We start from the raw sequence: 23295 nt of genomic DNA, 5'->3' as shown, positions 1-23295 counted from the left end.
TAAGGGGTCCTCCTCTCTTCAAAGGCAGCTCTTCTGACAACTGTGGAGGTTTGGGTAGATTGTTTTGTTTTGTGTCTTGGGACTAAGTCTCAACTGTCTAGTGTAGCTGTGGTGGTTTGAATACACTTAGCCCAGGCAGTGGCACCATTAGGTGGAAGTGTGTCATTGTGGGTGTGGGCTTTGAAACCCTCCTCTTAGCTGCCTGGAAGCCAGTCTTCTCTTTGTTGCCTTTGGAACAAGATGTAGGACTCTCAGCTCCTCCAATCCCATGTCTGCCTGGATGCTGCCATGCCTCTTGCCATGATGACAATGGACTGAACCTCAAAACTTGTAAGCCAGGTACCTTTTATAAGAGCTATCTTAGTCGGGCTGGAGAGATGGCTCAGCAGTTAAGAGCACTGACTGCTCTTCCAGAGGTCATGAGTTCAATTCCCAGCAACCACATGGAGGCTCACAACCATCTATAATGAGATCTGGTGCCCTCTTCTGGCCTGCAGTCACATATGCAGGCAGAATGCTGTACATAAAATAAATAAATTAAAAAAAAAAAAAAAGCTGTCTTAGTCATGGTGTCTCTTCACAACAATGGAAGCCCTAAGACAGTAGCTCTTCACTCTCTTAAAGAGCTGAGGATGAACCCTGAGTCCTGATCCTGAATCCCCTTCCAGAGTGCTGGGATTGGAGGCATACATTGCTACATACCACTTGGCTATGAGAATTTCAACTTTAGCTGGGCAGTGGTAGTGCATGCCTTACGTCCTAGCGTTCGCTTGCACTCTCTTTCTCTTTCAGAAAACAAACAAAAAAAAATCATTTTTTTTTCCTTTTCTTTTTTTCGGGACTGGGGACCGAACCCAGGGCCTTGCACTTGCTAGGCAAGCGCTCTACCACTGAGCTAAATCCCCAACCCAAAAATCAACATTTTTAAAATTTATTATTATTTTGTAGTGGACTTTACCTACTCTGTGGATTCTTTTTTTTTTCCACCCTTCTTTTTCCACCCTTTCAATCCCTAGGTAGGACATAAAAAGGTTTAGAAGGGAAAGAGAGAGAAGAATCCCTGAATACAGTCAGGGGTAGGGAAGGAGGCAACAGATATAGACTACTTCCTGCTGATTAGGGGCAAGTCTGATCTTTGCCGTCACTATATCTAATTTCTTGTTCTTGTCTCTTTCTACACGACTACAGCAACCCACCAATAACCAACTCTCGGGTAGTTTATATACCTTCTGAAAAGTGCCCAGAATTCCAGATATCACACCCTTGCAGAAACTATTTACAGCTGGCAAAACCATGCCCTGCTAAGGCATGAGACAAATCACAGCCAGCAGCTGTGAAGCAGCCCCATAGCCCATACCTGGGATTAAAATGATACCATCTTCCCATAAAGTCTATCTTTTTTAAAGAAAAAAAAGTCTCGCTACATTTTTTTTTTGGGTGGAGGAACACACACACACACACACACACACACACACGCGCGCGCGTGCGCATGCGCACGAATATATGAACGCATGTACACACATTCAAGAGCACATATATAGTCACAGTTAAATAGAACCCCAGGTCCACGTAGCGTCTTCCTGGTTCTCTAGGATGTTTCCCACAGGTTACAAGAATAGCCTTTTTTCCTTTCCATGAGACAAATGGAAAGGTAGCTTAGGCTAGACCCCAATCTTGGTGGTGGTAGTTGCTGTTGTTGTTATTATTATGTTCATGTGTGCACGTATACTGTATTGAATTCCTGTCCAACCACTACAAATATCCCTCCAGCTGCTCCCAGACACCTCTTCCCAGTCTTTAAAAGATCAAGGTCTACTCTAGTGTAGCTCAGTTGTTAGTGTGTTTGCCTAGCATTCCCGAAGCCCTGGGTGCAATCCCCAGCACCCCATAAGCCTTAACTGGTAGTGATACACACTTGCAATCCCAGATTTGCAAGAGGATCAGGGAGTTCAAGGCCAGCATGGACTACAGGAGACCCTGTCTCACAATACAAGGGGGTGGCATCGAGATGATGCATCAGTTAACCTCTCCGCATACTAGGAGATCATAACTACCATAACTTCAGTTCCAGGGGCTCCAATGCCATCTTCTGGCCTCTCGGGGCACCAGGTACTCACTTGATGCCCAGACAGATGTGCATGTAAGCAAACCTTTGTATACACAATGTATGTAAGGGTTCATGATTCACCGAAGAATGATAGCCCAGACTCAAGCAGTATGTAAACACACAGAATGTTTCATTCTGCAGAAGTCCAGCATGCTAGGGTCTCCCATTACCAAGACAGACCATCAAGTGAGCTTGTAGGCTCGATTTAAAGCACATTGGGGAATTCTGAGGTTGGCAGGTGACTTCTATGTTAATCTGTTGGGTCCACCTCTACGGACTTTTCATTATCAGGATGTGGGGGCTGGAAACTTGCTGGGGAGATCTGAAAACTGTTGCTGAGGAAGTCTGGAAACTGCTACTGACCCATTGTCCTTGCCTCAGGCCAGGTGGTGGGGCAGCTTCTGAGGCCTGGACTTGCCTGGAATTGCCCCGGTTCTTGGAAACAGAAATTTAGGCCTAGTCGCCTTAACTGCCAATTTGAAACCTGTCATGGAATCAGCCTGGCTTTCTCAGTAAAAATGAAACAGTAAATTAAACAAATAACTTTTTTTTTCTTTTTTTCGGAGCTGGGGACCGAACCCAGAGCCTCGTGCTTGCTAGGCAAGTGCTCTACCACTGAGCTAAATCCCCAACCCCAAACAACTTTTTAAAAAGTAAACCCCATTATAAAATGGGCTGAGCATGGTGGACCAACCTATACTTGAGAAGAAAGAGTTCCAATTAATCTTGATCTACACACTGAGTTTAAGGCCAGCCTTGGCTGCCTGAGACCCTGTTACAACAAGTCAAAAAGACAAGGGGAGGACTAAAAGAAAAACTAGCTCTTTGGGCCCATGAGAAGTCTCACCAATAAAAAACACTTGCCGAGACAGTCTGATGCTCTGAGTTCACATAAAAATGTTAGAATCAGCTCCACAAAGTGGTATGTGCAGCCACACTCACGCGCGCACACACACACACACACACACACACACTGATAATAATGGTTGTTTTGAGACAGGCACTCAGTATGTGTAGTCGTTCCTGTTCTGGAACACACATAGACGCATGCATGCACGCACGCATGCACACACACACACACTCACACACACACAGTATATATATATATCAGGCTGCCCTCAAACTCACAGAGATCCACTTGCTTCTGCTTTCCAGGTGTTGGAATTTAAGGTATGTGCCATCACGACCAGCAAAGTAAATTATTTTTTAAAAACGAACTCTTGGTCAAAGTCATTTATTAAAGATATTCTGACTGTACACCTATTACATGCCGGCGGCCAAGAGGCTAAGCACCAGGTGGGCTTCAGGTTTTTTTATCTCTTTGTTTTTTGAGACAGGGTCTCTTTACTGTCTGACTACTAGCCGTAGCTGGCCTTGAATTCAGAGATCTTCCTGTCTCTGCCTTCCTGGTGCTGGGACTGACATCTGCACTACCACGCCTCGCCAGTTTTATCCTAACAGTTGGAATAGAGCTTCTCAACCTGTCAGGGTCCTAGGCAGGGTAATCAATCCTTTGTGCGGGTCTGATTCCTGCACCACAGGCAGGGAGCTTAGAACTCTAAATAACCCAAGGAGCCCATACTGCCCGCACATTTAGAAATGGTCCCTAGGGGAGTCATCCCCCTCAACTAAACGGATGGAGTCATTTCTGACAGTCTGGACCAGGATCCTCCGTTAGTGGCAAATGGGGATAATGGAAGTCACAAGATGCACGGGGTAACTGGGCCATATTACGGTCCACGGTTGATTCATCAGCTCTTTGTGAAGCTCTTTTTTTGGATTCCTGGCTCAGAACCTCTTCGCGGGTATATTCCCTACCTAAACGAGATACAGCTCGAGAAAGTCAGCTTCTGGTAGGCGGAAGACTTAGGGACTTCTCCCGAGTCCACCGACCTTCAGCTTTCTGGAAGAGAAGGGTTAAGGCAGCAGACTGCAAATTCGCTGTCGCGCCGCTAGGGGGCGGCGCCCCACACTCTTGTGGTCACGTGATGACGAAGGCGGAACCAAGCACCAGACTAGCCAATAGGAAACGGGAGCGGGGTCCCGGGACTAGAAGAAACGGCGGCCGGGAGGGGGCTACGGGATCATGGGGCTTCTGACCATTCTGAAGAAGATGAAGCAGAAAGAGCGAGAGCTGCGGCTGCTCATGCTGTATCCTCGGAGCACCAGAACGGTCGCGAGGGTAGCGGGGCCCGCCGGGTGGGCGGAGCCGGGCGCGGGGGCGCGGCCGCCGTGGGTACCCATTGCCGGTGGTGCGTCACGCACGCGGCGCTACCACTGCTCGGCGCGGGGCCGGGTCGGGCCATACCACTCTGCAGGGCGGGGGATGGCGTGCAAAAGGCAGACCGGTGGTCTCAAGAGCGGGCTTAGACGGGGGACTCCAGTATCACTGCGAGGCGCGACGCAGTGGTGATGACTCGGACGTCACGCTCGCTCCGGCTGGTCGGAGCATGGGCCCTGCTCCTCCCCGGCGCTGACCCCCTCCCCTTCATCCACCGGTGTAGGCCTTGGCGGTTCCCTTAGGGTCAGAATCCCAGGGTCCTTAGGACTGCCACGGGTAGGCGTGGACTGGTTGGCCACAGGTCCAACTGTCAATTAGGGCCACTGCCGACCTTTCATTGTATTAACTGGCACCTTCATCACCCGTCTTGCACTGTGCCAGGCCAGTTAGGCATCTGCGATCCACGAAGTGTCAGAGGGAAATTAATGTACACTTAGAACTTTACTACTCGCGACTGTTTTAGACAATTCTGAGAAAGACACTCATTAGATGACCTCTGAGCACCTACTTTGTTAGGGAATACGGTCACATGGAAACGGAAAAAACCCTTCACTTCAGGTGATAAGAGGGGAGAGAAAAAGTGATAAAGCAAATAAAATGTGTAGTGTGGCCAGAGAAGAATATAGTCCACAAGTGGTCAAAGGCCATGGCAAGATAGTAACTGTTGGACAAAGACTTAAGGGAAATAGAGATATCTGGGGAAACTTAAGCAGAGGACCTGCAAGTGCCAAGGTCCTGGGTAGATAAGACAGGCATGGTGGGAAGAGGAGGAGGAAAGGGCTGGAGTGAGGGAGAGCCCACCTGCTGGGACCCTTTAGGCAGCTGTACTATGAAAGGCCCACAGGCTGGTGACTTAGACCAGGGTGGAAGTATTATGACAGTGGTGCTTGGAGGACTTGCTGCCGGGTGGGAGGACCATATGAGGGAGATGAAGCCAAGCATGAACTGGTTTCTGGCCAGAGTCATCAGAAGGACAAGGAGCCACTTGCTGAGGTGAGAGAAGCACATTCCTGGGAAGACCCCATCCCTGACTGCTTGGCTAGGTAGGTGGCAGCCACCAGCCTAGAAATGATGATGGGATGGCCCACCTGAGGAGTGCTGAGACCCAGGCGTAGATACTCTGTGAAGTCAGATGAGGCAGACAGGGATGAGATCTGGGAGGGGACCAAGGAAAGACTAACTGTGCCGGGTGGAGCAGAAGATGGGCCACCTAGCCAGTCAGGAGGTCTTCTAGATCGGCCTGGCAAGATGAGGCTTCGGGAAGCATCAGGAGCCAGTCTGATAGTAGACTTACAGAAAGCAAGAGGCTAAAGATGTTGCAGTGGTTAAGAGCCATAGAATAGGGGTTCAGTGCCCAGGACCCACTTGGTGCCTCGCAGCCTCGTGTAACAGTCCTGGGGTCCTGATGTCCTCATCTTGATTCAGTGGGCATGTAGGCAAAAACTCAAAATATTTTAAACAAACAAAAAAAATGCATGGTATTGAACACCTCTAATCCCAGCGTTTGGAAGGCAGAAGCAGGTGAATCTATGGCTTTGAGTCCAGCCTGGTCTACAGAGAAAGTTCAGGCCAGCCAAGGCTACATAGACCTTTTCTCAAAAAACACAAACAAAATGCAGGAAAGGTCCGGCATGGTGGTTCCATGCCTGTAATCCTGGCACTCAGGAGGCAGAATCTGGAGAACCTTCACAAGTTTGAGGCCAGACTGCTTTACAAGGAGTACCAGGGAAAAAACAACAGTAAAAGCACAAAGATGGTGCAGTTGAGTGTAAACACCCGTTCCCAGGCTGCACCACAGAGAAGCTGGGACTGACTCAGCAGATAATGGGGGTGTGGATGGAGATGGTTCTGCTGCCACAAGTGAGGTGGGGCAGCGGATGGTGTTGGAAGGACAGGGTAATCAGCTGGCTTTTCAAGTCGAGAGTTGGGCTGCAGAAGGTGAGAGGTACTCACTCATGCCTCTCAGAGGTGGGAGTCACTGGGCCAGGGTCAAATGAGGAAGAAGTCCTAAAGGCAGAGCCTGTCCTGTCCTTCTGAGCTCTCCATTCAGGTTTTGGCTGCCCCACATTCTCACCTGCTGTTGAGTTCACCTACTGGTTTGTTCTCTGCAGCAGAGGCTGTGGATCATTCCAGAAACAGATGGTGGTGGTTGCCACCTCTAGATGTTTGCACTTCCTTGGACCTTCAAAAGGCCGGGCCTATCTGTTTTGGGCCTCAAGACCCCACAGAGCCTTATCTGGTCCCTGAGCTGAAAGCCATTCCTGTCAGGAGTGTCCTTCACTGGTTTCAAGTACCCAGCTTTCTCTTCTGCTTTATTTAGTCTTTAATATGTTTAATACTTATGCATGTGAGAACTTTGCCTGCGTGTAGGTCTGTGCACCATTATGAGTGGTTGGTGTCCACAGAAGTCAACAATGGGAGCTGTGAACTAAACCCAGGTCTTCTGTGAGAGCAGCATGTGCTCTTTACTGCTGAGCCATCTCTCCAGCCCCATTATTTTGTAAGACTCTCAGAGAGAATCTTCTCTCAGGAGGGAGATCCTCAAGCCCCAATGACCAGTCCGAGTCCACCGGCTGTAATCTGTAAGAGGATTTTTTATTGATCAGGGAGCACAGGTATCTGTGGGCGTCCCAGTCAATTTGGAAGACTGGTGCGCCTAGCAGAACCAGGGACGGGTTTTTATAGGGCATTGGGGAGCAGAAGCAGGCTTACAGAAGCAGATGCATGGTTACAGGGATGTGATTGGTGGAGTAAATGAGGCATACGTGTATGTTACCTATTTTGGCTATAATCATAACAGTGAGTTAGCAAAAAGTACATGGTGGTCAGGGCTTCCGGGGGGTCAGGGACTTTTTCTTTTTCTTGTCAGGTGGCCCATGGAGCAGTGCCCATAATTTAGTCTGGTTTCTGTATTTTGTTTTCTTTTCTGGTCTGTTTCGTCTAAATGATGGGTCAGCTTGTCCCACATATCTAAAAACTTATTTTTTACTTCTATAGTTGAGGGCCTTGGGCTTGTATAATTCCCTTTCTGGGAGGGGGTCTTTTATTCCCCCATTTTCTTTTTGTCCTTGAGTGGAATCTTCTACTCAACTTGGTTAAGGTACCTCTGTTTCTTGTTGTTTCACCATCTGATACTGTTGTCTCAGCACAAAAGTTTGAATGACTGAAAGACTATATCTCTTATTATTATTTCTGTCTGATCTGTATAGAAACAACATTCTTCTTTTAGTGTAGCACACAGACTCTTTTTTTAAGGAATATCAGGTCTAATCTTTTCTTATTTTGAAGGACTACCTCTGAGAGGGAGGTTAGGTGTTCTTGGAGGTCAGCTAAAAAGTCTTTTTTATTCTTTTTATATCTGAGTCAATGGCAGTTCTGAATTCTCTATAAGCCTTGCATTGTAGGGCAACAGCAGATGTCCTTGTGCTGTCCTTGTAGCACCTAGATAGCCTTAAATAATTTTCAACTCTCTTTTGTGTCTTATAAGTCTTTAGTATCAGGATTCTAATCTGGACACTATCTGAACCTATACACCAAGGTCTTTTAGAACTTCTAAACTTATATAGGTTGTGATCCCTGAGGCACAGTCCCAAGAAGTGTTAGGAGTGCTAACATATGTAATGTTACATCATTTGCAATAAAAATCAAGCCTATCTTTACACCTATTCCGAGGGAACCCAGGGCAAACAGGCAAACATGAAATTCTTGTTTCTAAAACACACTCCTCAAGTGAGCATTATAGCAACCTCCCAGTCACTTAAGTCTAGAAAGCTTTTTGAAGATCTGAGAGTCCCTCTAGGTCCCAGCTCTCAGCCCCAACAGCTAGTACACGGCTGGTGAGGGCTGAGAATTGACGGCTGTCAGGGTGGTCAGCAGCACCAGGTACGGTCCTTTCCAGCGAGGCTCGAGTGTCTGGGCTCAGTGTAGCTGTAGTCTCCGACCTGGAACTGATGACATGTCTCAGGGGTCTCCGGGGCATAGGCTGCTGTCAGCTGTGAGCAGATTTCTTTCTGTATCACCTGTAGGTCTTTTAGCCTGGCATATAAATCATTATTACTATGACATGTTGGTTCAGTAACATCATCTAATATAGTCAGGGGAGCTGAGGCCCCATATAAGATCTCAAAGGGGGTAAAGCTGAATCTGGAAGGGGTATTTCTTGCTCTAAAGAGAGCAAGAGGGAAGGAGTGTCACCCAGTCTGTGCCAGTCTCCATGGTTAATTTGGTCAGGGTCTCTTTTAGAGTCTTATTTATTTATTCTACCTGTCCTGAACTTTGAGGTCTGTAAATATAACGTAATTTTTAATCAACCTCTAAATACTTGGCCACACCCTGGCTTACCTTGGCAACGAAAGTAGGGCTGTTGTCTGACCAGATTACCTTGGGCACTCCAGACCTGTGGAAGATTTCTTCTAGTATCTTCTTGATGACTATTGAGGCCGTCTCTTGCTTGGTGGGGAAAGCTTCTACCTATTCCTGAAAAGATATCTATAAACACTAGGAGACATTTATAACCATATTTTCCTGGTTTTATCTCTGTGAAGTCCACTTCTCAGTAGTATCTAGGCCGTTCCCCATGGAGCCTCCTATCACAGTCAACTTTCCTGAAAACAGTTACCTTTTGGCATGGTATACATCAGTGCACTATCTGTTCCACGAGATACTTGAGACCTGGGCCATAATATTTAGTTAGCAGGATCTTCTTTCTCGTTGAGGTGTACCAGAGTCTCTTCCTCGGCCTGGCTGGGTCATGTAGGGCCCTTAACAGAGCCAGAATCTCTTTTTTTTTTCTTGTCCTCAGATGTCAGCAGGCCCCTCTGTTGATGGGCTGTAGCAAAGGCATACGTGCTGTCCACATAGATGTTAAGTCTCTTTCTCAGCCCAAGGGCTTTGGTAAGGGGAGCGAGCTCTACTCTCTGAGTAGTGGTGCCTTCTGGTAGGGCCTGAGCCCATATGACTCTGTTTCCATCTACCACTGCTGCCCCAGCCCATCTTTTTCCTTCTGTAAGAAGCTGCTCCCATCTATGAACCAGATGGCATCTACCCCCTCTGTTGGCTGATCAGTCCGATCTTTATGCCACTCCTGTGCTTTAGTGAGCTCCTGTTGACAGTCATGAAGGGGGGTGTCTAGGTCAGGGTCCAGGAGCAGGGTTGCAGGGTTTAGACTCGTAGGGGCAGTCTGGAATCACAAAGAACAAGTGGGATACCCGGCCCACGCCAAGGTCCACTGTTCTTCGGGTAGTCCATGAGTATCATTTGTTGCCGGTAGTCCCCTGTACTCAAGGTCTTTTGCTGGACACTAGCCCATTTGGGCGTAGGAGCACAGAGTGTTGGGCCCCCGTATTCACAAAACAACTGGGCAGGCTTCCCTTCTATCTTTGCGGACAGCCAGCACTCTAGGACCAAGAGACTTGCCTTCCGGGCTGCTGGAGAGGCCCCTCTTGTTCTTCTTGGGGCAGTCCCTGACCCAGTGTCCTTTTTCCTTGCGATAGGCACACTGATCTTTAGCTAGGAATTCTCTTCTGTTGCCAGGTACTGTCTTCCTAGGTTCCCTAACTACTGTGGCCAGTATATATTCCTCTCCTGTCTTTTATCTCTCTTTAGCTCTCTAGCTTCTTTTTCCTTTTGTCTCTTTTCTTCCTTAGCTTCCTGCTCTTTTTACCTTCTTTCCTCTTTTTCTTCCTCAGTCTCTCTCTCATACCTTCTGCATCTTCTTCTACAGCTATTAGATGTTGTCCACTTATGTAACTACACTTTAACTTTATTTTTTCTGTAACTTACACTAACTCTCAGCAACTTAGCTTAACCCTTTAAATTTCTGTAACTTTCTCTCTTTATATCTTTTTTTTATCTTAGCCAGATTGGTGGGGCATTTTTTAGCCCCTCGGAGACCCACCCTTGGAGCCTGGTGGCAGACCTGGAGCACTCCCTACCTTCAGGGGTATTCAAGTCAACAGTCAGGAGTGAGGGTCTTCTATCCATGTCTGGAACATTCTTTTTGGCCTCTAGTAGGATTCCGTCTTTCCTCAGTGGTAAAGAAGACCTGTAACAGTCTAGAGAATAGAGGTCCACTGAAGAGGACAAATAGCATTTAGTCACACAGCTAAACCAGGAGGACTTTTTGGGACAAAAAGGCCGTTGTAAAAATAAGCACAAGCTTTGTGTCTGTGAAACAGAACGGCAAGCAGAGAGGGAGCTGATCTGTTACTGACTATCTCTCTGGACTTAAGAACTAATAACAAAAGGATGGAGAGATGGTTAGGACCTGGGTGCTAGATGCCAAGTGGCTGACAAAAGAATTGTAACCAGTTCACCTGGGACTTTCAGGACCTCAGTAGCAGCCCTTTACCAAACTGTCTCAGTGGGCTAAAGGTCCATGGAAAAGAAAACATTAATACTGACCTTGGCCACAGCCAAAGCTTGAATTCTAAATTTTGACTGGCAAAACAAAGTTCTTCACAGTTTGTTGTAGATTCCCTCTGAAACTATCTCAGGGGCTTCTCTGTCCCCCAACCTGGGGCATTTTGACCACAGGGGCAGGAACTGGCTGCTGTGGGGATAGGATCAAAGGCACTCTCCATGTCAATGATGACTAACAGGGAAGGTTATTTAATGTTGGAGATCAACTCCTCTCTTGGAATAGGGCCAGCAGATAAGGCAGGCTCCCTTCCTTAGAAGCTGTGAATGTTTAAGCAACAGGGAGAAATTTTTCTTCAGGATCCAAGGTAAAGCTTTCAGGCTCTTGTTAATACCTGCTTCAGACAGGGTCACTCACTAACCTGGAGTTCTTCATACACAACTGTTAACAGCAGCTAGACTGGACAAGGGGAGCAAAGGGAGGGGCATCTCTCCTTGGGGAGGAGGCTAAGAGAGAAAGATAAAACTCCCTGGCAGAAAACAATTTTTCTCAAGCAAATTATTTCCAAGTTAAGCACCAAGAGGACCAAGTAAAACTCCTTGACAAACAAAGCAAACAGTTTCATGATTTCAAACACAGTTGTCAGTCCAAGATTTTAAACACAGTCGTCTGTCCAAAGTCCAAAAACGAAACAAAAGCCAAAAAGACACTGGACAATACCACAGAAAACAAACCAGACAAACAAGACCAAGACAAAGCATCCTATAACCAATTTCCACAGATATTCAAAGAAAATTAGGACACAAAGAAGACAAACAATTTCAACAGTCAGACAGACAGACGCACCGCGCGGCTTCAGTGTCAAACTGAAACCAAAAATTCAGACAGAGGTGACGAGGGTCCGGATCCTTCAGTGGATCCGGCTCTCTCCTCTCTCCTCCAACCCAAAACCACGTATCCTTCCGATACAGGCTGAGCCCCGAAAAACCGGGCTCTAAACACCCTTGGAACGTCTTCCAGGGCTGCGGGGGAGAAGTCCGAGCTCGTCAGCTCCTTCTCTGGCCCGCCCAAATACAAACGGTCTAGACCCAAGCCAAGTAACTAAGCATTTACAGAACAAGTCACAAAGCAAGACAAGACAGGACAAGACAAACACTGGCCAGCTTACCTCCCGGTGGGTGGTCGGTGGTCTCTAGGCAGAGGATCTCCGATCCCGGACGAGCCCCCATATGTAAGACTCTCAGAGAGAATCTTCTCTCAGGAGGGAGATCCTCAAGCCCCAATGACCAGTCCGAGTCCACCGGCTGTAATCTGTAAGAGGATTTTTTATTGATCAGGGAGCACAGGTATCTGTGGGCGTCCCAGTCAATTTGGAAGACTGGTGCGCCTAGCAGAACCAGGGACGGGTTTTTATAGGGCATTGGGGAGCAGAAGCAGGCTTACAGAAGCAGATGCATGGTTACAGGGATGTGATTGGTGGAGTAAATGAGGCATACGTGTATGTTACCTATTTTGGCTATAATCATAACAGTGAGTTAGCAAAAAGTACATGGTGGTCAGGGCTTCCGGGGGGTCAGGGACTTTTTCTTTTTCTTGTCAGGTGGCCCATGGAGCAGTGCCCATAATTTAGTCTGGTTTCTGTATTTTGTTTTCTTTTCTGGTCTGTTTCGTCTAAATGATGGGTCAGCTTGTCCCACATATCTAAAAACTTATTTTTTACTTCTATAGTTGAGGGCCTTGGGCTTGTATAATTCCCTTTCTGGGAGGGGGTCTTTTAATTTAGTCATTTTGCTAGTGTGTGTTTCATAAGGGTGGTGGCTTTGTCCACTAACAGCTGAGGGGGCCTGGCACTTAGTAGGCACTCAATATTTGGTGTGTAAATTAAGTTACTTTGAGATGGCCGACATGATAGAATTCCATTTTCATACTTCCACATTTATCTCAGTCCAATTATGGGTGAGGTGTGTGCTCAACTTGCTTCAACATGCAGTAGGGAAATACCAGTCCCTAGGAGAGTGGTAGGGTGATGACATGTCCTCCAGGAGAGCTCAGGGACATCTCCTTAGCCTGTGTACCCCAGTGGCTTGGACAATGCTGGCAAAACAACCATCCTCAAGAAGTTCAATGGAGAAGATGTGGACACCATCTCGCCAACACTGGGCTTCAACATCAAGACCCTGGAGCACCGGGGGTGAGTGGGGTCACTGTGGGCCATTGTGGGGCTGGGAGGAGGCTGGGAGGGCAGGACCAGCCTGACCTCCATTGTCCCTTCCTTCCCAGATTCAAGCTGAACATCTGGGATGTGGGTGGCCAGAAGTCTCTGCGCTCCTACTGGAGGAACTACTTCGAGAGCACAGATGGCCTCATCTGGGTGGTGGACAGCGCTGACCGCCAGCGCATGCAGGACTGTCAGCGAGAGCTGCAGAGTCTACTGGTGGAGGAGGTGTGCCCTGTGCTCACTGGCAGCCAGGCCACAGCCTGCCACAAGTGCCATGGTTTACTGGGACACTCAGGGAGGGAGGTAGGGGTCCACTCACTTAGTGGGCCCTGAGCTGAGACCTGGACAGACGCACATCTCTGCTTTTACTGGTTCACCTCCCACCTCCCTGAGTTTCAGTCCCATTGCTGCAGGGGCCTCAAGGCTAGGGTGCCAGCAATGCTCAGGGGGGCAGTGAAGCTTACACAGGAATCTAACCTTGTTGTGTGGCTTCTGGAAGACCCTTAACCTGAGCCTTAACTCCCACATTCCTAAAGCAGTGATTAGGCCAATCTTGCCATTTGTTGTCTGGATCGAAAGACTTGTTATGTTGACAACAGAGTTTTACTCATCTCAGGCTGGCCCAAACTGGCTAACACTGTCCTTGAAATCCTGGTCCACCTGCCTCTACTTCCCAAATGACGTGCGTGCCACACTCCTTCATTGTTGGCTACTCATTTGTTTGGGCAGGTGTTTTGGTTTTGGGCTTGTTTGTTTGTTTGGCAGCAGAGTTGGGGTAGGTGTTTGAGATCAGGTTTCCTTATGTAGTCCAGGCTGGCTCCAAACTCTTTCTCCTCCTGCCTTAGCCTCCTGAATGCCAGGCTTACAGTGGGCACCCCTTAGCCATGCTCAGGCATTACTGTTACCTTCAGCTGCTAGTTTTATTTGGACACTGCTCTGTCTGCCCTGGAACTTGGATCATGTTGCCACATTTCAGTTAGTTGAAGGCCAGGGCACTTTTGCGAGAGTAAGAGGGAGTTGCTAATGGCTGTATGGGAACCACAGGGATGCATGGGACTTTAGGTTTACACATGCCCCTGGTATGACTTCAGCCCCTTCTGTAGCATTGAACAGGTCTAGAGAGGTCATTGTTGTCAGAGGCTGAGTCAAGGCTCAGCAGGGCTAGGCCCAGAAGTTAGATTTCTGTTTGCACCAGGAGAGGTTCCAAAGACTAGCACACCAAGGGGATTAAGTAGAGAGACCAACAGGGCCGTCTGCTGGAAGTAAAACACAAGGATTCTGTGAACTGGGAGGACAGGGCAGGTTGTTTTATCCCAGTCCCCAGGGCAGCCCTCAGCACACCTATGCTTTCTGCACATGGCCAGAGCTACAGAGGGCTTGGGGATCATTGTGGGCAACATCCTCTTCCTGAGGCTTGGAAGAGAGAGATACCCACTGTGTGGTAGCATCAGTAGCCCTGTCTACTGCCTGCCCCCTGTGGGCCTCCTCCACAGCCTGGAGCTCTCTTACTGACCACCAACCTCATGTCTTATACCAAAGGGATCAAGCTCTATGTGAAGCTTCCCCCACCCCCAACCCATCTTCTCTTTCCCCAGCGCCTGGCTGGAGCGACCCTCCTCATCTTTGCCAACAAGCAGGACCTGCCTGGAGCACTGTCCTGTAATGCTATTCAGGAGGTGAGTCAGGCCCTGGTTCAGGTCCACTGAGTAAAGCTGAAGGGTCTTTAGGACTTTATTATTTTGATTTTACTGTTGTTTTGTTTTGTTTTTTTGAAACTGGGTCTTGACAGCCCTAGAAGCTTCAGACTTACTAGGAAGCCGAGGATGACCTTGAACTACTCACTCATCCTCCTGCCTCCGCCTCCACCTCCGAGCACTTGGGATTCCAGGTGTGTACCACCACGTCCGGTTTCTGCAGTGCTAGTGTTCGCTCCCATGGCTGTGCATGCTAGGCAGCTCTGCTGAGCTCCACCCCCAGGCCCCATCTTATTTTATTTATTTTTGATACAATTTCTATAGCCTAGGCTATTCTAGAATACACTTTGTAGTCCAGGGTGGTCTCAAACTCAGCAGCAGTCCTCTTGCCTGGAATTTCAAGCATGCACCTCCATGCCTGGCTAATAATTGGTATTAACAGCTATTATTAGCTCCTGCTGTGTGACAAGACCTAGCCGGGTCCTGGGACTTGATGATTAATAACATGGAGTACCCCTCGGTCTGGGAGGAGGCAGACCTGTAACTAGATCATCTCAGGATTTCAGCAGCCAGAAAGCAGGGAGTCTTCCCGTTGCCGTGGGCCGTGTGTAGGTTCACAAGTTTCATTCTTCACCCCATTGTACTACAATCCATGAGGGAGAGTCTGTCACCTTACAGAGGGTGCAGCAGACACAGGCTAGGTAGCCTGCCCGATGTCACATAGTAGGTAAACAAGCCAGGATTGTGTGTCATGCTGACCCAGCCTTGGAGCCATGGTACACCTTAACCATCCCTCTAGCAGGCTCAGCATCTTGACTTTTGTTTGTTTGAGACATTCGGTTCCCCCTCCCCCAGTGTACTACTGTATTATAGGAGCCCCACCACACTGTCTCTCTTTTTTTTTTTAAAGATTTATTTATTATATATAGCTGTCTTCAGACACACCAGAAGAGGGTATCAGATCTCACTACAGATGGTTGTGAGCCACCATGTGGTGGTTCCACCTGTCCTTTCTGTCCCCAGGCCCTAGAGCTGGACTCCATCCGCAGCCACCACTGGCGCATCCAAGGCTGCAGTGCCGTCACAGGGGAGGACCTGCTGCCTGGCATCGACTGGCTCCTCGATGACATTTCCAGTCGTGTCTTTACTGCCGACTGAGCTTCTTCAGTGTCCCAGCTCACTGTCTAGGTCCCTGTCCTCATCCGACACCAGCCGGAGGGATAAGCACCAGCTGGCCAGACTAACATTCCCAACCCCACCGTGACCTGCTGCTGCTACTGCTGCCCACTGCTGCTCCCTCGGAGGAGGGCTGTCACCCATCTCCCAAAGTGGCCTGCAGCCGCCATGCCAAAAGGAAAGACTGGGCTGGGAGGGACTGCCTGCTGCTGCCAGGATCCTGGGTGTCCTCCTCACCTGTCCAGCAGTGAGAATAAAGTCCTCCTCACCCAGTCCCTGGCTGGGCCATTTGTGAGTCATGACTTTAATGCTCACCTGGAATGCTGAGTCCAGAGGGGACCGAGCAGAGCAGAAGGCTGATTTAGTCCTCCCTTGTCAAAGGAATGGGCAGAGCATGAAAGCTCAGGGCAGGGCTAGCTGGGTCTTTCTGCAGGTGGCCAAGCAGCCTTCCTCCAGGAAGAGACACTAAAAGAGGGAAACAAGGAGGAAGAGGTTTCTGAGAGGGGGTTGCCAATTCCCTAGAGGAGTATCTGCCTTCATCAGTTTGAATTACAAAAAAAAAAACAAAAAAAAAACAAAACAAAACAAAAAAAACCCAAAACCACAAAACACGAACAAACAACAAAAAAACAAGGCTTCTCCCAGCCCCAGTCTGGACTCATGAATAGTTTAAATTCAGTTCCTAGCTTCCAGTGCACAGTGGGCAACCTGCACAGCTTAGGAGTCCGGATCAGACAGGCTGATAACAGATTGGGGTGTACAGAGAGGGAAGGGTGTACAGAAGGTGGCTATGTCAGTCAGGGATGACTACAACTAGCAGGGCCACTCTAGGGCCTCAGCTGCCTAGCCAGGCTGTCTCCAGGGCCCAGTGCGGGGTTCGCCTTATTCCATAGACTTGAGCATCCCTTCCTCAGAGAAACTTGACCCACCTGGGACCTGTATTCTGCCACCTCAGGTCTAAGCCTAGACTTGCCATCTTCTGTCATTGCTCATGCTTGAAACTGAAATGCCCAGGGCAGAAACTGGCGGGGGCCCTGCCAATCACTAACAAGGTCCTGATGCCACCAAGCCCAATGGACTGTGTCCCAGGGTGGAGGGCAGTTACCCAAAGGAATGTGATAACACAGTAGGCTTGAGTCCTCATTCACGCCACCTCCAGAGCAGCAGAGACCTGAAAAAAGCTTGGTTGGGTCCCTAAGGAGGGAACACGGGCCTCAGAATAAAACAGTCCTCAAACAGAAGTGCTGAGGGACTTAAAGGTTCTTCCCTGTCCAGGTTTGCTGGTTTGCATATGCTTGCCCAGGGAATGGCACTATTAAGAGGTGTGGCCTTGGGGTTGGGGATTTAGCTCAGTGGTAGAGCGCTTGCCTAGGAAGCGCAAGGCCCTGGGTTCGGTCCCCAGCTCCGAAAAATAGAACCAAAAAAAAAAAAAAAAAAAAAAAAGAGGTGTGGCCTTGTTGGAGTATGTGTGTCACTGTGGGGATGGACTTAAATACCCTCAACCTAGCAGCCTTCAGATGAAGATATAGAACTCTCAGCTCCTCCAGCACCATGCCTGTCTGGACACTACCATGCTCCCACCTTGATAATCTGGACTGAACCTTGTCCCTGTAAGCCAGCCCCAATTAAATGTCCTTATAAGTTGTCTTGGTCATGGTGTCTGTTCACAGCAGTAAAACCTTAAGACACCAGGCTCAGCTCTCCCAAGATACCTCTCCTTTTTCGCCTCTCCCTGATCTTCCTCAAAAATGTTTTCTTTTAGATGGAGTTCCCCTGTGTAACACAGGTTGGCCATCACCACTCCAAGCACAGCTTTCTTTGTGCTGATTAAATTACATTCCAAGGCATCAAGGAACACACTGTTGTCTCAGGGTCCGGGGAGAGTCACTCAGGAGTGATGGCAGCCAGAACATGGAGAAGGAATTGGTCATAATACAGCCAGAAACCAGCAAACAGCCTTGTTTGGATCGGAGATGTTTTCTTTTAGGTTAGCATGGTGTTCACTGTCCTTAGCCAGAGCAACCTCTGGAAACTCCATCAGTTCCTGTCAAAACCCAGAGGAGGCTTAAGGTTACAGTAAATGGCAGTAAGAACAATGAGCCGCACTGGCTTGTTATTTAAAAAAGCACTGTCCCCAGCCCCTGTGCTGTGCATGCGTGTTAAGTCTCAAGTGTTCAGCTTTATCAGGTGACAGCAGTAGCTGACCCTCTCTCCACTCTTTCAACCCCAGCAAGAATAAAACCCAGGCCCCAGAGACACCCATGGCTCTGTGAAGGCCTTGTTAAGGCTGCCAGAATAGCCTGACTCATCTGGGCTTCTGGCTGGCTGGCAAAAGACAATGTCAGCCCCTGCTATAGATAGGAATCAACCGGTGTCAGGGGCATCATGAGCATTGGGTGAGTGTCAGCTATGATTGTGATTTAAAACAATGGGAGCTTATGCATTCAGACACTGATACAATGGAGTCACCCCAGTCCAAGTGCTCCTGGCGCTCGCTCTCTCTCTCTCTCTCTCTCTCTCTCTCTCTCTCTCTCTCTCTCTCTCTGTGTGTGTGTGTGTGTGTGTGTGTGTGTGTGTGTGTGTGTAAGCAGGGAGAAGTGAATTAGGCAGAGAGTGGAAAGCAGCAAGGTTATGGTCATTGCAGGACCGAGTAGAGAGCAGGTATTGAGCCCTCACTTCATGGTCAATGGCAGGAAACACAGGACACAAAGTCACCTCTCCCTACTGCTTCTGCTGGCATCTGGTGCTCCTGGAAATCTGTACAGGGCCAGGAACTATACTGCTGCAGATAGAAGAGCTTAGCAAGGCCAAGGAGAAGGAAGGAGAACAGGAAGTGAAGAAGCGAGGCATAATGGTGTGCATCTATAATGCCAGCTACACAGCTTGAGGCCAGCTGGGGCTATGTGAGCTGCTGCCTCAGTGTGTGTGTGTGTGTGTGTGTGTGTGTGTGTGTGTGTGTGTGTTAGCATCTGAATAATACTGTACTTAGGCTCAACCTCAGGGCCTTGTGCATGCTAGACTACTACTCTTTCATCACCAAACCAATAAAAAGAATTAAAAAGGGGTTGGGGATTTAGCTCAGTGGTAGAGCACTTGCCTAGCAAGCGCAAGGCCCTGGGTTCGGTCCCCAGCTCTGAAAAAAAGAAAAAAAAAAGAATTAAAAAGAGGGAGATAGGAAGGGGCTGGAGAGATGGCTCAGTGGTTAAGAGCACTGACTTCCAGAAGTCCTGAGTTCAAGTCCAGCAACTACATGGTGGCTCACAACCATCTATAATGGGTTCTGATGCCCTCTTCTAGTGTGTAGCTACAGTGTACTTATATAAATAAAATAAATCATTTTTAAAAAAGGAAAAAAAAAACATGAAGATATTGGGCCCACATTTTGAGTCCTGGAGATGGAATTCAGGTTGTCAGGCTTGATGGCCAGAACCTTCACCTTCTGAGGCATCTCTCCTTTGGTTTTATTTTGTTGGTTTTGGTACTGTGTATATATGTTTATGGCATTTCGGGGGTTTTTTGTTTGTTTTTGAGACAAGTTTCACCACCTCACAAGGTAATCTTGGCTAGCCTGCAACTCTGTGTAGATCAGCCTGCCTCTGCCTCACAAGTGCTGAGATTAAAGGCTACCACAGCACACCTCTTTCCTCTCCAATTTTCTTTTCTTCTCAGATTTATATTTGTGTGCCTGTGTGCATGGAGGGTGCCGGTCACAGGCAGTAGAGTGAGCTGCCAGACATGGGTGCTGGGTTCTGAACTCTGGTCCTGTAGAGGAGTAGTGAGCGCTCTTTAACCACTGGGTCTTGCTTGTTTCCATCCCCTTGGCAATTCTTTCTGCTCCCAAGACGAGTGGTTAGTGGAACTCATTCTGTTAACACCAGTTACTTGTCTCCAATCAAGTGCTAAGCCAAGAGGGACCATTCACACCCCCAACCCCTTCAAATTCACAGAGTTCCCCAGCCAAGGTCAGCCTGAGGTGTGTGGGCTGGGATGTGTGCCTCTGTGTGTGGGTGTGTGTGTTGGGGTTGGGGAACAGTGCAGCACTGCCTCTGTATCCTGAGCACCAGTGGATGTGCCATCATTAGTGATTTGCCTTGGTCTAATTTTCACAGGGAACATCTGCTCTGTGTTTAACCAAGTCCCTGGGCTTTCCCCACCACCACCACAGCGCTGTGGTGACTTGAATAAGAATGGCCTCCATAGGCTCATGTATTTGAAGACTTAGTAATTAGGGAATGCCATTACTTAAAAGTGAGTAGGAGGTGTGGCCTTGTTGGAGCAAGTGTGTCCCTAAGGGTGAGCTTTGAGGTTTCAAAATCTCATGTCAGGTCCAGTGTCTCTCTTCTTGCTGTCTGTGGGTTCAGATGTAGAACTCTCAACTACCTCTCCAGCACCGTGTCTGCCTTTGTATCTCCATGGTGATAATGGACTAAACCTAAGCAAGTCTCAATTACATGGTGTCTTAGTTAGGGTTTTACTGCTGTGAACAGACACAAAGACCAAGGCAAGTCTTATAAGGACAACATTTAATTGGGGCTGGCTTATAGGCTCAGAGGTTCAGTCCATCATCATCAAGGCGGGAGCATGGCAGCATCCAGGCAGGCATAGTGCAAGGGTTGCCGAGTTCTACATCTTCATCTGAAGGATGCTGGCTGGAGACTGACTTCCATGTAGCTAGAATAAGGGTGTTAAAGCCCACACCCACAATGACACACCTACTCCAACAGGGCCACACCTTCTAATAGTGCCACTCCCTGGGTCAAACATATACAAACCATAATATTTTACTACTACTAGGCTTGTTCAAATACATGAGTCTATGGGGCCAAACCTACCCACAGCATAATAAAAAGGTACGTTTAGTTCACCTTCCAAAGCCCCATAGTCTATTGCAGTCTCAACAATGTTAAAAGTCCAAAGTTCATAGACTCTTCTGAGATTCATCCAATCACTTAACTGTAATCCCCAGAGCAAGACAGGAAACCAGCTGGGCAGACTCCAAACTCTGCACCTCCATGTCTGACGTCAAAGTGGTCTTCAGATCTCCAGCTCCTTTTTCATCTTTGTTGACTGCAACCAACTTTTTTCTCCTGGGCTGGTTCCTCTCCCTGTTAGTAGCTTTCCTCGGCAGATAGGCCCTGGCTATAGCATCTTGGGGACGCCAAGGCAACCTCAGTATTACAGTTTCTTTTTTCAATGTCTGGGATCCACACATGATCTTCTGGGCTCCTCCAAAGGGCTGGCGTCACCTCTCCAGCTCTGCCTTCTGTAGCACTCTGAGCTCAGTGATCCACTCCACTGCCACTGCTGCTCTTAGTGATCATCCCATGGTACTGGCATCTCCAGTACACTGGGGTCTTCTGCTGCAGCTAGACCTCACCAATAGCCCCTCATAGATTCTCTTCATGGTGCCAAGCCTCAACTCCTTTGCATGACCCCTTCAGTCCTGGGCCATCAACTACAACCGAGGATGCACCTTCACCAGTGGTCTTACATGGCCTCTCACAGTGCCCAGCCTCAGCTGTTCATGACCCCTTCATGTCGTCAAGACGAGTACCACCTGGGTGATGCTTACACATCACCAAATGCCTTGGCTATCTCTAGAACCCAGCTTCTTTGTGCTCTCAGAAAATGCTTCCCAGAAGATTTCTTAATCAATGCTAATTTCTTAGCTCCAGCTAACCAGCATCAACTATCCCAGTGGTCCCTTCTGTTTTTCACTCTAAAGCTAGAGACACATGGCCAAAGCTGCCAAGTTTTGCTGCTTGCAGGAGCTGGAACATGACCCCCCCTTGTTCTACTACATTATCACTAGCTTTCTGTTTTCCAACTCCTTCACTGCCTAAGCTTGGCTGTCCTGGATCTTGCTCTGTAAACTGACCTTGAACTCAGAGATCTGCATGCCTGTCTCCACCATGATTCCACCACACTTGGACTTAATCTTTTCTTTACCTAGAAGTTGCTCTGTCCCAGGCTGATCTTGAACTCAGAGATCTGCTTGGTTTATCTTCTAGGATTAAAGGTACATACCACCATTCCTAGAGCAAAATTTAGCTGGGTAGGATCTTGCCCCAAAGACCCACTCCCTTAATCTGCTATCTCCTAGAACACAGGATTCAGCTCCATTTCACTTCTGGGTGCCCCTGGTGTCCTTGAACCATATAGTTTATATTTTTTCTTTCTCAGCTTGCTCTGCTCGTTTACATTGCTCTTCATGAGACTTAACCAGAGAACAAAGTCTATGATGGGCGTTTCTGAGACTTCCCTTGTCAATGCAATTAATACCTTAGCCTCAGGCAGACTCTTCAGACAGGGCAAAAAGTAGTCACATTCTTCACCAAAATACCACAAAAATAATATATAAGCCACATATTGAAATTCTCCACTGAAATCTCTTGGGCCAAGTCCATACAATTCAAATCATTCTTAGTAACAAAGTCTTCCATATTCCTACTATGATTGCCCATTAAGTCCCCATTTAAAGCATTCCACCGCTTTCCAAATCCAAAGTTCCAAAATCCACATTCTTCTAAACAAAAGCATGACCGGGCCTATCACAGAAATACCCCAGTCCCTGGTATCAACTTCTGTCCTGGTTAGGGTTTTACTGCTGAAAACAGACACCATGACTAGGGCAATTCTTATAAAGATAACATTTAATTGGGGCTGGCTTACAGGTTCAGAGGTTCAGAGGTTCAGTCCATTATCATCATGGCAGCATCCAGACAGACATGGTACAAGCAGAGCTGAGAGTTCTGCATTTTCATCTGAAGGCTGCTAGTGGAAGACTGACTTCCAGGCAGCTAGAATGAGGGTCTCAGGTTGGAGAGATGGCTTAGCAGTTAAGAGCACTGACTGCTCTTCCAGAGGTCCTGAATTCAATTCCTAGCAATCACATGGTGGCTCACAACCATCTGTAATGGGGTTCCGATGCCCTCTTCTGGTATGTCTGAAGACAGTGACAATGTACCCACATACATGAAATAAGTAAATCTTAAAAAAAATAGAATGGGGCTGGGGATTTAGCTCAGTGGTAGAGCGCTTACCTAGGAAGCGCAAGGCCCTGGGTTCGGTCCCCAGCTCCGGAAAAAAAAAAAAAAAAAAGAACCAAAAAAAAAAAAATAGAATGAGGGTCTCTAAGCCCACACCCACAGTGACACACCTACTCCAACAGAGCCAAATCTTCTAATAGTGCTACTCTCTGGTCCAAGCATATGCAAACCATAACAAATGGTTTGGGGTCTTTTTGGTTGGTTGGTTTTTGTTTTTTCCCCTCAAAACAGAGATCCACCTAAAAACATGATTCACCACCACAGCCAGATTTCCTCAAATTTTTTAATGGTTCTTTTTTTCACTTTTTTCATTTGAAGATGGGATTTCTGGTGGTGGGGGAATGTGCTGGAATCTATGTTTAGGAATAACACTGTTGATACACCTTCCTCAGCAATTTGGCCTTGCCCTAGT

At 48.0% G+C, this 23295-nt stretch overlaps 1 protein-coding gene and 1 long non-coding RNA gene across 4 annotated transcripts; one reads left to right on the top strand and one right to left on the bottom strand.

Annotated features, from left to right (window-relative positions):
* Positions 1–4103: 4103 nt before the first annotated feature.
* On the top strand, positions 4104–16107 carry Arl2 (ADP-ribosylation factor like GTPase 2). Of its 3 annotated transcripts, none has more exons than XM_006230899.4 (5): positions 4104–4258; positions 12827–12937; positions 13027–13267; positions 14560–14640; positions 15682–16107. In XM_006230899.4, exons 1-5 carry the CDS (start codon positions 4194–4196, stop codon positions 15814–15816), a joined length of 633 nt encoding a protein of 210 aa, XP_006230961.1. In that variant the 5' UTR covers positions 4104–4193; the 3' UTR covers positions 15817–16107. The 3 variants fall into 3 exon arrangements, with proteins under 3 accessions (XP_006230961.1, XP_038945843.1, NP_113899.2); NM_031711.2 differs by having other exon boundaries at positions 4163–4258; positions 13027–13189; positions 15682–16106; XM_039089915.2 differs by lacking the exons at positions 12827–12937; positions 13027–13267 and having other exon boundaries at positions 4158–4289.
* LOC134483958 (uncharacterized) lies at positions 6965–12833 on the bottom strand. The gene is made up of 2 exons (XR_010061181.1): positions 11915–12833; positions 6965–10441 (listed from the first exon to the last, which is right to left on the bottom strand). It is a non-coding gene; the product is annotated as an uncharacterized LOC134483958 (long non-coding RNA).
* Positions 16108–23295: the final 7188 nt, after the last annotated feature.

The sequence above is a fragment of the Rattus norvegicus genome, chromosome 1 (assembly GCF_036323735.1).
Source record: "Rattus norvegicus strain BN/NHsdMcwi chromosome 1, GRCr8, whole genome shotgun sequence".
Taxonomy (NCBI): Eukaryota; Metazoa; Chordata; class Mammalia; order Rodentia; family Muridae; genus Rattus; species Rattus norvegicus.
This window is presented reverse-complemented; position numbering and strand designations above follow the sequence as displayed.

What these genes read in the sequence shown, in the direction of transcription:
- Arl2 (XM_006230899.4), top strand. Translation starts at nt 4,194, where the DNA reads ATGGGGCTTCTGACCATTCTGAAGAAGATGAAGCAGAAAGAGCGAGAG. An exon ending in AAGACCCTGGAGCACCGGGG is followed by an intron (nt 12,938 to 13,026) that starts GTGAGTGGGGTC and finishes CTTCCTTCCCAG; the next exon opens with ATTCAAGCTGAACATCTGGG. An exon ending in CCTGTAATGCTATTCAGGAG is followed by an intron (nt 14,641 to 15,681) that starts GTGAGTCAGGCC and finishes TTCTGTCCCCAG; the next exon opens with GCCCTAGAGCTGGACTCCAT.